Source organism: Palaemon carinicauda, chromosome 31 (genome assembly GCF_036898095.1).
Source record: "Palaemon carinicauda isolate YSFRI2023 chromosome 31, ASM3689809v2, whole genome shotgun sequence".
NCBI lineage: Eukaryota > Metazoa > Arthropoda > Malacostraca > Decapoda > Palaemonidae > Palaemon > Palaemon carinicauda.
In genome coordinates, this window is record NC_090755.1 from 31,195,825 (window position 1) to 31,210,824 (window position 15,000).

At 29.6% G+C, this 15,000-nt stretch overlaps 1 protein-coding gene across 1 annotated transcript in view; it reads right to left on the minus strand.

The window, feature by feature from the left end:
• LOC137624383 (beta-hexosaminidase subunit beta-like) overlaps positions 1-15,000 on the minus strand; it is an 88,304-nt gene that overhangs the window by 17,243 nt on the left and 56,061 nt on the right. Inside the window, exons 2-3 of the mRNA XM_068355105.1 lie at positions 8,449-8,789; positions 5,492-5,634 (exon numbers count right to left, since the gene is read on the minus strand). Of these exons, the coding sequence (XP_068211206.1) occupies positions 5,492-5,634; positions 8,449-8,559 (254 nt within the window). The 5' untranslated portion in view covers positions 8,560-8,789. The remainder of the gene's footprint in view (positions 1-5,491; positions 5,635-8,448; positions 8,790-15,000) is intronic.

Here is a 15,000-nt window from a genome sequence, read left to right on the forward strand (position 1 = left end):
CATCTTCAAACTATAAATATTATGTGATTCTGTTTACACATGGCAATGGTGTCTTAATTCATTAATCTTCTCATATATGAGTAATTTATTTTCATATTTGATAATCTAGATTTCATTCTTTGAAAAATTAGCCATATCTGCAATTTCAGAATGCCAGTAAAACAACAATAATAATAATAACAACAACAACAAAAATAACAACTACAACAACACAACAATAATAATAATAATAATAATAATAATAATAATAATAATAATAATAATAATAATAACTCTACGGATATGACATGTCATGTTTAATTATAGTAATATAAATTTGTAAACCAGAATGCATTCATAAAAGTTGTCCTTATAATCATGCTTTAATCAGAAAAACACAAGTACACTGACAAGCATTCATAAAATACTGCAAAAGTATCCAATATCACCAATGTTAAACCCGACCTTCGTTAAGACAGCCTGTGGAAAGTTAATTAGTTCTCAGCGATTCATCTAATGGAGTGATTCTTAAAATGAACCAGTGAAACAGTGACAATGATAGTAATATTTACATTTTACGTAGTTAGGCTCTAGGAATTGTTTTAAGTATAATAAAAGGCTCTAAAAAATTTTCAAATTATAATAATAGGCACTACGAATTGTTTTAAGATATAAAAATAGTTAGGCTCTACGAATTGTTTTGAGATAAAAAAATTAGCTAGGCTCTACTAATTGTTTTAAGATATAAAAATAGTTAGGCTCTACGAATTGTTTTGAGATAAAAAAATTAGCTAGGCTCTACTAATTGTTTTAAGATATAAAAATAGTTAGGCTCTACGAATTGTTTTAAGGTAAAAAATTAGCTAGGCTCTACTAATTGTTTTAAGATATAAAAATAGTTACGCTCTACGAATTGTTTTAAGATAAAAAATTAGCTAGGCTCTACTAATTGTTTTAAGATATAAAATAGTTAGGCTCTACGAATTGTTTTAAGGTAAAAAATTAGCTAGGCTCTACTAATTGTTATAAGATATAAAAATAGTTAGGCTCTACGAATTGTTTTAAGATAAAAAATCAGCTAGGCTATACTAATTGTTTTAAGATATAAAAATAGTTAGGCTCTACTAATTGTTTTAAGATATAAAAATAGTTAGGCTCTACGAATTGTTTTAAGATAAAAAATTAGCTAGGCTCTACTAATTGTTTTAAGATACAAAAATAGTTAGGCTCTACTAATTGTTTTAAGATATAAAAATAGTTAGGCTCTACGAATTGTTTTAAGATAAAAAATTATCTAGGCTCTACTAATTGTTTTAAGATATAAAAATAGTTAGGCTCTACGAATTGTTTTAAGTTAAAAAATTATCTAGGCTCTACTAATTGTTATAAGATATAAAAATAGTTAGGCTCTACGAATTGTTTTAAGATAAAAAAATTAGCTAGGCTCTACTAATTGTTTTAAGATATAAAAATAGTTAGGCTCTACTAATTGTTTTAAGATATAAAAATAGTTAGGCTCTACTAATTGTTTTAAGATATAAAAATAGTTAGGCTCTACTAATTGTTTTAAGATATAAAATTAGCTAGGCTCTACTAATTGTTTTAAGATATAAAAATAGTTAGGCTCTACTAATTGGTTTAAGATATAAAAATAGCTAGGCTCTACAAATTGTTTAAAAATATAAAAATAGTTATTCTCTACAAATTGTTTTAAGATATACAAAAAAGCTAGGCTCTACGAATTGTTTTGAAGTATAAGAATAGCTAGGCTCTACGAATTATTTTAAGATATAAAAATATTTATGCTCTACGAATTGTTTTAAGATATGTTTAAAGCTAGGCTCTACGAATTGTCCTGAGATATAAAAATAGCTATATAAAAATATTTATGGTCTACGAATAGTTTTACGATATAATTAAAGCTAGGCTTTACGAATCGTTTTAGGATATAAAAATAGTTAGGTTCTACAAATTGTTTTAAGTTATAAATATAGTTTGGCTCTACGAATAGTTTTAAGCTATCAAAATAGTTATTCTCTACCAATTGTTTTAAGATATAAAAATAGTTAGGATCTAAGAATTGTTTTAAGATATAAAAATAGTTAGGCTCTACAAATTGTTTTAAGATATAAAAATAGCTAAGCTCTAAGAACTGTTTTAGGATATAAAAATAGCTAAGCTTTACGAATTATTTTAAGATATAAAAATAGCTAAGCTTTACGAATTCTTTTAAGATATAAAAATAGCTAAGCTTTACGAATTATTTTAAGATATAAAAATAGCCAAGCTTTACGAATTGTTTTAAGATATAAAAATAGCTAAGCTCTACGAACTGTTTTAAGATATAAAAATAGTAGGCTCTACAAATTGTTTTAAGATATAAAAATAGCTAGGCTTTACGAATTGTTTTAAGATATAAAAATAGCTAAGCTTTACGAATTGTTTTAAGATATAAAAATAGCTAAGCTCTACGAACTGTTTTAAGATATAAAAATAGCTAAGCTTTACGAATTATTTTAAGATATAAAAATAGCCAAGCTTTACGAATTGTTTTAAGATATAAAAATAGCTAAGCTCTACGAACTGTTTTAAGATATAAAAATAGTAGGCTATACAAATTGTTTTAAGATATAAAAATAGCTAGGCTTTACGAATTGTTTTAAGATATAAAAATAGCTAAGCTTTACGAATTGTTTTAAGATATAAAAATAGCTAAGCTCTACGAATTGTTTTAAGATATAAAAATAGCTAAGCTTTACGAATTATTTTAAGATATAAAAATAGCCAAGCTTTACGAATTGTTTTAAGATATAAAAATAGCTAAGCTCTACGAACTGTTTTAAGATATAAAAATAGTAGGCTCTACAAATTGTTTTAAGATATAAAAATAGCTAGGCTTTACGAATTGTTTTAAGATATAAAAATAGCTAAGCTTTACGAATTGTTTTAAGATATAAAAATAGCTAAGCTTTACGAATTGTTTTAAGATATAAAAATAGCTAAGCTCTACGAATTGTTTTAAGATATAAAAATAGTTAGGCTCTACAAATTGTTTTAAGATATAAAAATAGCTAAGCTCTAAGAACTGTTTTAGGATATAAAAATAGCTAAGCTTTACGAATTATTTTAAGATATAAAAATAGCTAAGCTTTACGAATTCTTTTAAGATATAAAAATAGCTAAGCTTTACGAATTATTTTAAGATATAAAAATAGCCAAGCTTTACGAATTGTTTTAAGATATAAAAATAGCTAAGCTCTACGAACTGTTTTAAGATATAAAAATAGTAGGCTCTACAAATTGTTTTAAGATATAAAAATAGCTAGGCTTTACGAATTGTTTTAAGATATAAAAATAGCTAAGCTTTACGAATTGTTTTAAGATATAAAAATAGCTAAGCTTTACGAATTGTTTTAAGATATAAAAATAGCTAAGCTCTACGAATTGTTTTAAGATATAAAAATAGTTAGGCTCTACAAATTGTTTTAAGATATAAAAATAGCTAAGCTCTAAGAACTGTTTTAGGATATAAAAATAGCTAAGCTTTACGAATTATTTTAAGATATAAAAATAGCTAAGCTTTACGAATTCTTTTAAGATATAAAAATAGCTAAGCTTTACGAATTATTTTAAGATATAAAAATAGCCAAGCTTTACGAATTGTTTTAAGATATAAAAATAGCTAAGCTCTACGAACTGTTTTAAGATATAAAAATAGTAGGCTCTACAAATTGTTTTAAGATATAAAAATAGCTAGGCTTTACGAATTGTTTTAAGATATAAAAATAGCTAAGCTTTACGAATTGTTTTAAGATATAAAAATAGCTAAGCTTTACGAATTGTTTTAAGATATAAAAATAGCTAAGCTTTACGAATTGTTTTAAGATATAAAAATAGCTAAGCTTTACGAATTGTTTTAAGATATAAAAATAGCTAAGCTCTACGAACTGTTTTAAGATATAAAAATAGCTAAGCTTTACGAATTGTTTTAAGATATAAAAATAGCTAAGCTCTACGAATTGTTTTAAGATATAAAAATAGCTAAGCTTTACGAATTGTTTTAAGATATAAAAATAGCTAAGCTTTACGAATTGTTTTAAGATATAAAAATAGCTAAGCTTCACGAATTGTTTTAAGATATAAAAATAGCTAAGCTTCACGAATTGTTTTAAGATATAAAAATAGCTAAGCTTTACGAATTGTTTTAAGATATAAAAATAGCTAAGCTTTACGAATTGTTTTAAGATATAAAAATAGCTAAGCTTTACGAATTGTTTTAAGATATAAAAATAGCTAAGCTTTACGAATTGTTTTAAGATATAAAAATAGCTAAGCTTCACGAATTGTTTTAAGATATAAAAATAGCTAAGCTTCACGAATTGTTTTAAGATATAAAAATAGCTAAGCTTTTACGAATTGTTTTAAGATATAAAAATAGCTAAGCTTTTACGAATTGTTTTAAGATATAAAAATAGCTAAGCTTTTACGAATTGTTTTAAGATATAAAAATAGCTAAGCTTTTACGAATTGTTTTAAGATATAAAAATAGCTAAGCTTTTACGAATTGTTTTAAGATATAAAAATAGCTAAGCTCTACGTATTGCTTTAAGATATAAATATAGCTAGGCTCTACAAATCGTTTTAAGATATGAAAATAGTTAGGATCTATGAATTGTTTTAAGTTATAAATATAGTTAGGCTCTACGAATTGTTTTAAGATATAAAAATAGTTAGGCTCTACAAATTGTTTTAAGTTATAAAAATAGCTAAGCTCTACGAATCGTTGCAAGATATAAGATTTGGCTCTACAAATTGTATTAAGTATAATAACAGGCTTTACTAATTGTTTCAAGATATTGAACACATGGCATAGAAATACGAGAATTCACAAACTCGTGGTTTCAAAGCACTGATAAGAAAAGGTTGCACTATAAGAAACCCGACAATTACCAAACCTTGCATGAGACCCTAGAAGTCTTGGTGAACGGTAATAGGTCCAAATGAAGCCTAAGAATCGACAGCTCAGTAATTAACATCCAAGGGGTTAACTACAAAACCTTAATAGTTCAGTGGCCACTTTCCGCTTGATGAGAGTAGAAGAGACTCTTTAGCTATGGCAAACAGCTCTTCTAGGAGAAGGAAACTCCAAAATCAAACCATTGTTCTCTAGTCTTGGGTAGTGCCATAGCCTCTGTACCTAGGTCTTCCACTGTTTTGGGTTAGAGTTCTCTTGCTTGAGGGTACACTCGGGCACGCTATTCTATCTAATTTCTCTTCCTCTTGTTTTGTTAAAAGTTTTTATAGTTTATATAGGAAATATTTTTTTCAATGTTTGATTCTGTTCTTAAAATATTTTATATTTCCTTGTTTCCTTCCTCACTGGGCTATTTTCCCTTTTGGGGCCCCAGGGCGTATAGCATCCTGCTTATCCAACTAGGGTTGTAGCTTAGCAAATAATAATAATAATAATAATAATAATAATAATAATAATAATAAAACGACAAAAAATTACCTGTGGACGGCCGCATCCATGATGTCACACCCAGTAAGGTTCGCTAGGATTTCGAAATGGGCCGGGTTTATCGTCACCTGATCCAGGGAAGGATTCATCGATTTCGGGAGTGGCCATGGTGATCCCGGGGGAGATTCTACGCCCTGGGCACAAGGAAAGGGAAAAACAAGGTATTGCTATTGCATAATAATAAGATAATTTCGTGGTGGAGTAAATTTTTTTTCCCCTGGGAATAAAGGTTTTTTTTTAGTAGAATAAATTTTTTCTTAACAAAGAACATAACTGAAAATAAGTTTCGTTGTTATTAAAGAAAAGAATAATTATCAATAATTATTTGAATACATAAGAAATGTTGGGAAAGAAAGAAAAGATATAGGTAGCAAATAAAATGGGTAAATTTTGTTAAAATAACATAACAATTTCGTTTAACGCAAGACTTCTGCTTTTAGATATACAGATGTTATTAAAGAAATTATAAAATAACAAAATACGCCATGAAAAGAAATAATAAAAATTTCCTCAAACATTAAAATAAGAAATATTTGCGCCGACAATTAAATGACATAAGAGAAATAAAGAAAAATTTCAACAAAGAAAATATTAAATTTTATGTTATATATTATCTTTTCAATTATAGACTGTACACTGATTTTAATGAGAACTATATAAAGATAATAAACTTTTTAGGAGTAATTGGAAGGGTTTTACCAAGAAAAAATAGGATAAATAACTGACCATGAGAGAATTTTTATAGAAGTGGGTAAGGGAAATTCACTGAGGGGAAACCACAGATTCTTAATGAAAGAAAATAAAAGAATATTAATAACAATTAATTTTTTGCGGAATAAAACAAAAATAAAAATATTGGAAGTGTTAATAAGAGAAATATTTTTACCAGTTGCTAAAGAGGGAATACACAAATTTCCAAAAGTAAAACAAGTTATTTTCATAAAAAAATTAATTTTTTTTAAAGAAAATAAAGATATTTACGTAAAATTAGATATTCGAATTAGACTTCAGAATCCATAATGACATATTTCACCTCCCTGACAAAATCTCAGCAAGAAAACAATTGGCCGTTTTTATTCTTTGATGCTCCTTTCCCGTTCAATTGTTTTTTAAATCTTATGGAAAGGGGATATTCAGGAAAAGGAGAATTCTTCTCTTCCCCAATTGCACCATGGGTCTATACATGCCCTCCTTTTCAACTAAATGTTATTGAAACTTGAAAGTTACTGAAACTTGAAAGCTAATGAAACTCGCGACAAGAAGTAGAGGGCCAGTGAGAATCCTTATGCCAGAACCCTTAAAGTCAGATAAACAAGGACTCTATTCTTTATGATCTCTTCACCGTTTAAATTATACAACATATAAGTCATGATTTTTATGAATGGACTGTTTTCAAAACAGAAGTTTATGCTTTGGTCAGGAAACGGTATCTGACCTTTTATCTGATTCTGAGTATTTTTTTTTTGCTTTTAAGAGACAGGCTTAATAGATTAAATTTAAATATTTATTTATCATAGGTTCTATTTATTTACTTTTCTATCAATAAAATTCAAAATATATATACTTTATTTCTCGAATTTATTCGGGACAACCCTGTAAGGACTCAAAATTAACTCATAGAGCTGGTAAATCTCCATCCCTTTAATAATAAAAAAAAAAAAAAAATAATAATAATAATAATAATAAAAATAATAATAAAAATAATAATCAATAATAATCATAAATAATAATAATAATAAACAATAATAACAAATAATAATAATAGTAAATAATAATAATAATAATAAAAAACAATAATAATAGATAATAAATAATAATAAAAATAATAATAAATAAAAATAATAAATACTACTACTACTACTACTACTACTACTACTACTACTACTACTACTACTACTACTACTAATAATAATAATAATAATAAGAATTGTAATCTATTGCCTCTTTATCATTTCCTGACATGAACTTGACTTCTTACCCATCGCCTTGGAAGACATTTAAAATTTTAATGAATAAAACATAAAGACTTACAAAAAATAATAACATTAAGGCCACTACGTCTATTTCTATATAATACACCTATACAAAATCAGAACTAAAATAGCGCTAGTATAATTGGCGATCATAGAATCATCTAAAAATTACAGCTGTTCAAAAAATATTTCTAAATATAATCTAAATCATAGTTTAACTTACATCACAGGATACCTAAAGATTTAATGATGTTAATCATAGTTATTCAATAGTAAATAACCAGAGGGTCATTAACTTAGTAAAAATAGCTCGGATAAAATCTATGAAAATATCCAGTGTGAATTTTATGGGCGCAGTTGTCCGAATTTGCTTGCAATTGATATCACATACAATACTGTAAAACGTGTACTTAGAAGTCTCTCGTTCTATTAATCAAAAATTCATATAATTAATAAGTCTCAAATAGTCCCACAATGTCTTAGGTCCATTTTTAAATTATTTAGAAATACAATATTGAGTAAATATATAGCTTAAAACAAGGAGGTTCATGTTTCTTGAAGCACGCATCAATGCCTGATTTAGAAATATATCAATTGAATATTAGTATTCATTACAAATAATTTCTTAACTTTATAATGTTTTTCCCTGTTGGAGCCCTTGGACTTATAGCATCTTGGTTTTCCAACCAGGGTTATAGACTAGCTTGTAGTAGTAGTAGTAGTAGTAGTAGTAGTAGTAGTAGTAGTAATAATAATAATAATAATTATTATTATTATTATTATAATTACTATTATTATTAACTATGATCTTGAAATAACAAGTGACATGAAATAAAATATATCCATATGAAGTATATAAATTATTCATTTATAACATACGCTGCAGAAGAAAAACATAGTCCAAAGGAAAAAGGAGAAGTAAAAAAAAAAAAAAAAAAACATACCGAACAAACACCAAATAAAAGAGCAACATACCGGCAGAGGCAGATTCTCCTCGACGTAAACCAGCTTGGCCGATGCGAGCGCCCACACCCCCAAAACAGCTAGAAGAATCTGTCGCGCCCACATTCCAAAAGTGCCACCCATCTCTGCTCTAGTTTATATTCCAAGCGGGTAAGTGGCTTGAATGTTCAACGATAAGTTTCGATTACGTTAATGTCTCTTTTGTGTGTGTTACAACATTGTGGTCTGAGGTGACCCCTTTTTTATGTCGAGGTGACGATTGGGTTTGACGAGATTTTGGGGATAGAGGGTGTCGCTCGGGACAATTTTTATCTAAGACGAATTGGATCGGTACTTCGCAAGATGATGAGAACCTGAAAGAAAAAGATAATTTATTAAATTGTCAATGTATATATAAGGTATACTTATAGTATCCAGGTTTTCCAAATAGAGTTGCAGCTTAGGTAATAATAATAATAATAATAATAATAATAATAATAATAATAATAATAATAATAATAATAATAAAAAGGGGAAGTTTATACGTATGTAAAAATTATGTCAATATTCGTACATATCTGTAAAAAAAATATATTTTCTAATGAAAAAAAAAACTGAAAAAATTTATAACATAGATAGTTGAATACCTAAAAAACACAGATAAAACATTATGCATAAAAAATGATCATACAATGTTTTAGAATATTAGAGTAACAGTGGCTAAAATGAATACGTTGACATGCACACCTACGAGTCAACATTTCAACAATACTCTGCACCGATGAAAAAGAAAAAAAAAAAATCTTGCACATTCCATCCTTAACAATTCTCAAAGGAAATGACCAAAATCCTATGACAAAGCGATTTTTGCCAAGGTGCAAATAACAATAATCCTTCGGCCAAATTGTCATGTCCATGTAGAGACTGCAGTTATTTACGCATTTAATTATATACCGTGATTAGAAGTTTCCAAAAATTTTCATGTCAAAGTCAGGATTTTATCGTAAAATTTCTTTTTTAGCAAGTTTCTTGACAATGTAAGTACTATGTTCATTAATAAATTTCAATGCTATCTCGTAATTTCGATTCATTTGGTAATAACAAAATATTATATCAAAATATTTTCCCGAACTTCTATGTCTATGAAAAACCCAATTCTTAGATAGGTGACACGAAATCAAAATGGCATTGCTGAAGAGGTTAAATGAACAAAAAGGAAGACAAAGTTCACAATTCCTGAAATGAACGATGCGAAGGGCTAAAGACCATAATACTTGTCGTCTCCACAAAAGCATAGCCAATCAACAAATATTTCTGAGGCTCCTCGATCATCACCATCGTTTAATAAACTTTCTTCGCCTTAAGCCTCGTCCGTCTAACCTTCGGTGGTCTAACTTGCCCTTCAGTTATATGCAAACTTCCTTTTCACTAGTATTGTGAGCATGCATAGATATATGCTTATATGACTTTATAGAAGTAAGCACCTGCTGTATATACGTTTGTGATTTCGTGATATAAAAAATTTTCAGATGGGGAAGTCCAATAAATGTACTGCTATATTAGATATAGAAAACAAGTAAAACAATAATTATGGCTAAAGTTATCAAGAAAAGGAAGGAAAACACCAAAAGCATAAATCTCAGCAGCAACACAAGGGTCTATTAACCATATACAGTAGACACAAGACGAAAATAACGATGAAATAAAAAAAAATGGTAAGATGATAATAATAATTATTATCAATAATAGCTAATAGCTAACTTATAACCCTAGTTGGAAAAGCAGAATTTTATAAGCCCAAGGGCTCCAGCAGGGCAAAATAGCCTAGCGAGGAAAGAAAACAAAGATATAATTAACTGCAAGAGAAGTAATGAACAATTAATATAAAATATATTAAGAACAGTAACAGCACTGAAATAGATCTTTTAGATGTAAACTATAAAAAGAGACTTCTGTCAGCCTGTTCACCATAAAAACATTCGCTGCAAGTTTGAACTTTTAAAGTTCCACCGACTCAAATGCCTGGTTAGTCAGATCATTCCAGAACTTGGTCAAAGCTGGAATAAAACTTCTATCTAGATATAAGAAGAGATGTCAATAAAAATAATTTTCATTTAGATAACTATGTTATTATACTTAAAACATTTACAATGTCCCTACCCCTGATAAAAACAGAATGTTAAACTCTGATAAACTCTATGCTTCGAGGAAACAGTAAAATACCTTAGTGGACTGATACCAGGGCACTTGATCAACATGAAGGCCAAAAGGCAAAAAAGTATGTATAAAAGAAACAATGGATAAAAATACAAAAAAGGTGTAAATAGACAAATTAAATTTCAAAAAGACCAAGGGGACACGTACACCAAATATTTTTTTTTTTTTTATTTTCGTTTGACGTTGTGCAATGGCCTGCCGAAGCAGGAAGTAATATTCCCTGTTCTGGGTAAATATGGTCTTCACAAACTTCGAAAGAAAAACGATGTTGACATTACGTTATCCTTCCCTGTCACTCGGGTACGGAATGTAGGATCCAATGCTTGATTATGTGAATTCTATTTTAAGTCAACGGATATGTATAAAATGTACACACAGAAAAACATACACACATACATATATACATTAGTCTACGTGACCTGTCAAAAAGATGGCTAAATATCTAGATAGATAAACACGCACAAACAAAGATTCAATCCTTTCCCCCTACCCGAGGGACAGGTAGAGACAAAGTAATCACATGTTAGGCAATGCTGCTCAGCGTGACAGGATATACATACATATATATATATATATATATATATATATATATATATATATATATATATATATATATATATATATATATATATATATATATGTCTTAGTGTCGTCTAAAAATTGAAGACATCTCTCAGGACTAGACTCTTTAATTAATTTGTAAGTCTCAAAATATCTTTGAAATCTAAATCTTCTCCGCAAAAAGCCTTTAGGATATATTAAAGATTAATTCCATCGTTTAACTAATGTAGTGCCGCCGATAATTCACGCTAAAGGTTATTCGAAACACGTGTCGATACTAAATATTTAGATGTAAAAAGGTAAATACAGTTTTCTTTTTATCACGAAACATAACTGGAAGTTTGTTCGATACTGTCTACGATGCTTAATTGCCACTAATGCATTATCTATATATCTATCTATCTGTCTATCAATAAAAGTATATATATATATATATATATATATATATATATATATATATATATATATATATATATATATATATATATATACCGTATATGTGTGTGTATGCATCGTGCTTGCAGGGACAGAATTATATTATGATGTAATTTCTGTATCATGCAAAACCCATAAATATTTTAAAGGTCCAAGAAAATCCGTCACGGCCGGAACTAAAATGGCCTTCAAGAAACAAAGTCCACATGAGAGAGAGAGAGAGAGAGAGAGAGAGAGAGAGAGAGAGAGAGAGAGAGAGAGAGAGAGAGAGAGAGAGAGAGAGAGAGTTATGGAAGTTGAGTGCGTAATTGAATTCTTAAGAACACGGAAATACAAATAAGAGTTGAGGCAGTGGGTACGAATCAACCAAACATGCCCTACTTCCCGTTGTCCTCCTGATGTCTTTCATTATAAAGTCCCCCAACCCCACTTATCGCTTTTCTTCGTAATGGCTATTTTTTTCCTATTTTATCTATTTCCTCCCCACTAATTGTTGTGTAATTTCTCAACCATAGCTCTTCTTATCTTCTCTCTACCACATCTTTCACATCATCTCTTCCTACGCCTATTGACACAAAGGGCCTCAGATAGATTTCCCAAGTAATGGCTATCTTGAGCTTTTAAATCAATACTTCTCCAGTCACCATCTACTTCACGCTTCATAGTTCTCAGCCACGTATTCCTGGGTCTTCCAACTCTTCTAGTGCCTTGTGTAGCACAGTTGAAAGTTGGGTGAACTAATCTCTCTTGAAGGTTTCGGCTATGTCTCTTCCATATATTCATTCGATTCCCTTCTTTATTTACGCCTATATTTTCTGTCATTGTGACTTTTCCATACTTTTCCTTAACATTTTTTTTTATTTTCCTTCATTTCTTTCGAAGATCTAAACATTTCATTTCTTTATCCTTCCTATTTTTCGTATTGCATCCTGATCATGCTTTATTCTTTTTCTTAGTAATTTCCATTTCTTCATCTTAGTAGCTCTCCCGTCTCCTTTTTTCTTTATTTCCACACTTCCCATAAAGTTGATAATATCATCATCATCGTTTATTCCCTTTCACATATTAGCATTTTTCTTCATGTGAAATAATAGTCGCAATTTATAATATCAATAATAATAATAACTTGCCACCACCTTCAGATGCGCTATCCCAATTTTGTAATGTACAATACTATTAGAATATTCTCACATTTATTCTTGGCATATCTCCCTTTTCTTCTACATTCTCTTCCGTACCTTCCGTGTTTCCTCCTTCACGCAAATCTCTTTAAAAACCCTCCAATTTTTCTTCTCTCCTCTCGAATATTACTATGCCCTTTTCCCTCTTATACTTTTTTCATTATCCTTTCATCTTCCAATCCCAGCTTCCTCCCACAATGCTAAAGCCAGCCTTCCAATCGGATACTCTCCAAAGGTGTTGCGGAGGGGAGGGGGGCATCTATGGTGTCGGGCTGTTGTCAGGTGACCTTGAAGCACCACGAACAACTTCTCACCTGAGCCTTAAGATACATTGTGACTTCTCATTTAACTCTTAAAGATGAGGACAAAAAACGGAGCGGTGCAAAGCACGAACTAAAAGATGGAGGAGAAGAATGAGAGAGATATCTAGTCTAGTTAGTTAAGAAGAGAAAGGGCAGGAAGCTGAGGAGATTACAGATGAGATCCTTCACCTGAAAAGGTGGAGAAGGAGGCAAAGGGGAGAGGGGGAGAGAGTGAGAAGGAGCCTAAAGGAGAGTTCTCTACTGACTTTTTGTGAGGTAAAGAAGAATGAAGTGGAGAATACAGAATTGACTACTCACCAGATTCTAAAATTCTTAAAGAGACGAAGTAAGAGTAATGAAAGTGAGAAGGAAACTGCAAAAAGAGATTTCTCATCTGATTCTTATATAACCCAAAAGGGAGAATGAGAAAGAGGAAAATGAAGAAGTGAATTCTCATCTGATTCCTATATAAACCAAGAGGAAGAAGGAGAAAAAGGAAAATGAATTCTCATCTGATTCTTATATAAACCAAGAAGAAGAAGGAAAAAAAAAAGAAAATATAGAAGTGAATTATCATCTGATTCTTAAGGAAAAAAAGGGGAAGAGAGAGAGAGCTGGTAGAGGTGACCTATCCCCAGACCTTTAGAGAGGAGGAGGATGAAAAGTATAAAAAAGTGATATACGGTTTTTTTTCACATGGCTTTAGAAGAAAAGAAAGAGGAAGGGTAAAAGAGAAAGTACGCGAGACCTATTTCCCAACTAATGGATAGAAGAGAAGGGACGTGAATAAAAAAGGGTAAGAGCTGTGTGTAAACATTGACCACATTTTAAAAAAATATTTTCAATTTCCTCCATTGAAATCTGTACCTATCTCCAACCATTCATCCATATTTTTTATATAACTTCTCTGTCTCTATCTATTTGTTCCTCAATATTTATAAACCCCTCTAATTTTTATTTTCCAGTGATTCTTCGTTGAGATTCGACAAAATTCGATGCCAAAAGATCATGGAAGGGTCAAGGGCAGTTTCCCTGGACAGAGTTTACTGGGGTTAGAAACGATGTTTTTATCTTCACTTAATGTCAGTCTAAACAAAATTGAAGTAAAATTGTATTCATACCATTGTTTCATATATATATATATATATATATATATATCAATTTTTGCCATCAAAGTATGTCTTTCATACATTTAAATATTGGGCCAAAACAAGTTTTCAACATAGAATTCACGCACACACACACACACACATATATATATATATGTATATATATATATATATATATATATGTGTGTGTGTGTGTGTGTGTGTGTGTGTGTGTGTAGGTGATCGTGTATACATACACCTGAAATATTTTATGTAGAGAGAGAGAGAGAGAGAGAGAGAGAGAGAGAGAGAGAGAGATTGCTCTAAAATTAAAATAACATTTTGTAATTTTTGCAGTAAAGCGGCATTTCCCCAAACACATGACATAACACCATAATTCCAACAAAGAAACAGAATAAGATAACGAAGAGAGAAAGAACAAAAGGAAAGACGAAGGAGGTAAGAAGTAAGTTAAATCTTACATAACACAGTCCTCAGTGACCCGGTCTCAACTGAAACAAAAAGTATACGAATAAACCCCCAAAAGAGAGGCGTAAAGGAGCTTGCAACAGAAATCTTTAGGGTTTGGTGCAATCGGCAATGGGTCATTATGGGATTAGAAATTGAATCAGCTTTATAGTAAGTAAAACATCTTGAGGTGTGAAATAAGAAATAATCGAGTAAAAAAGAAAAGAAAAAACTCGTTTTACAAGGTGGGATAATGTTCTATAATGATGGTTGAATAAATTGAATAATAGCAATAAAAATGGAAATAGTATCAACTCTATTAACTACTACTAC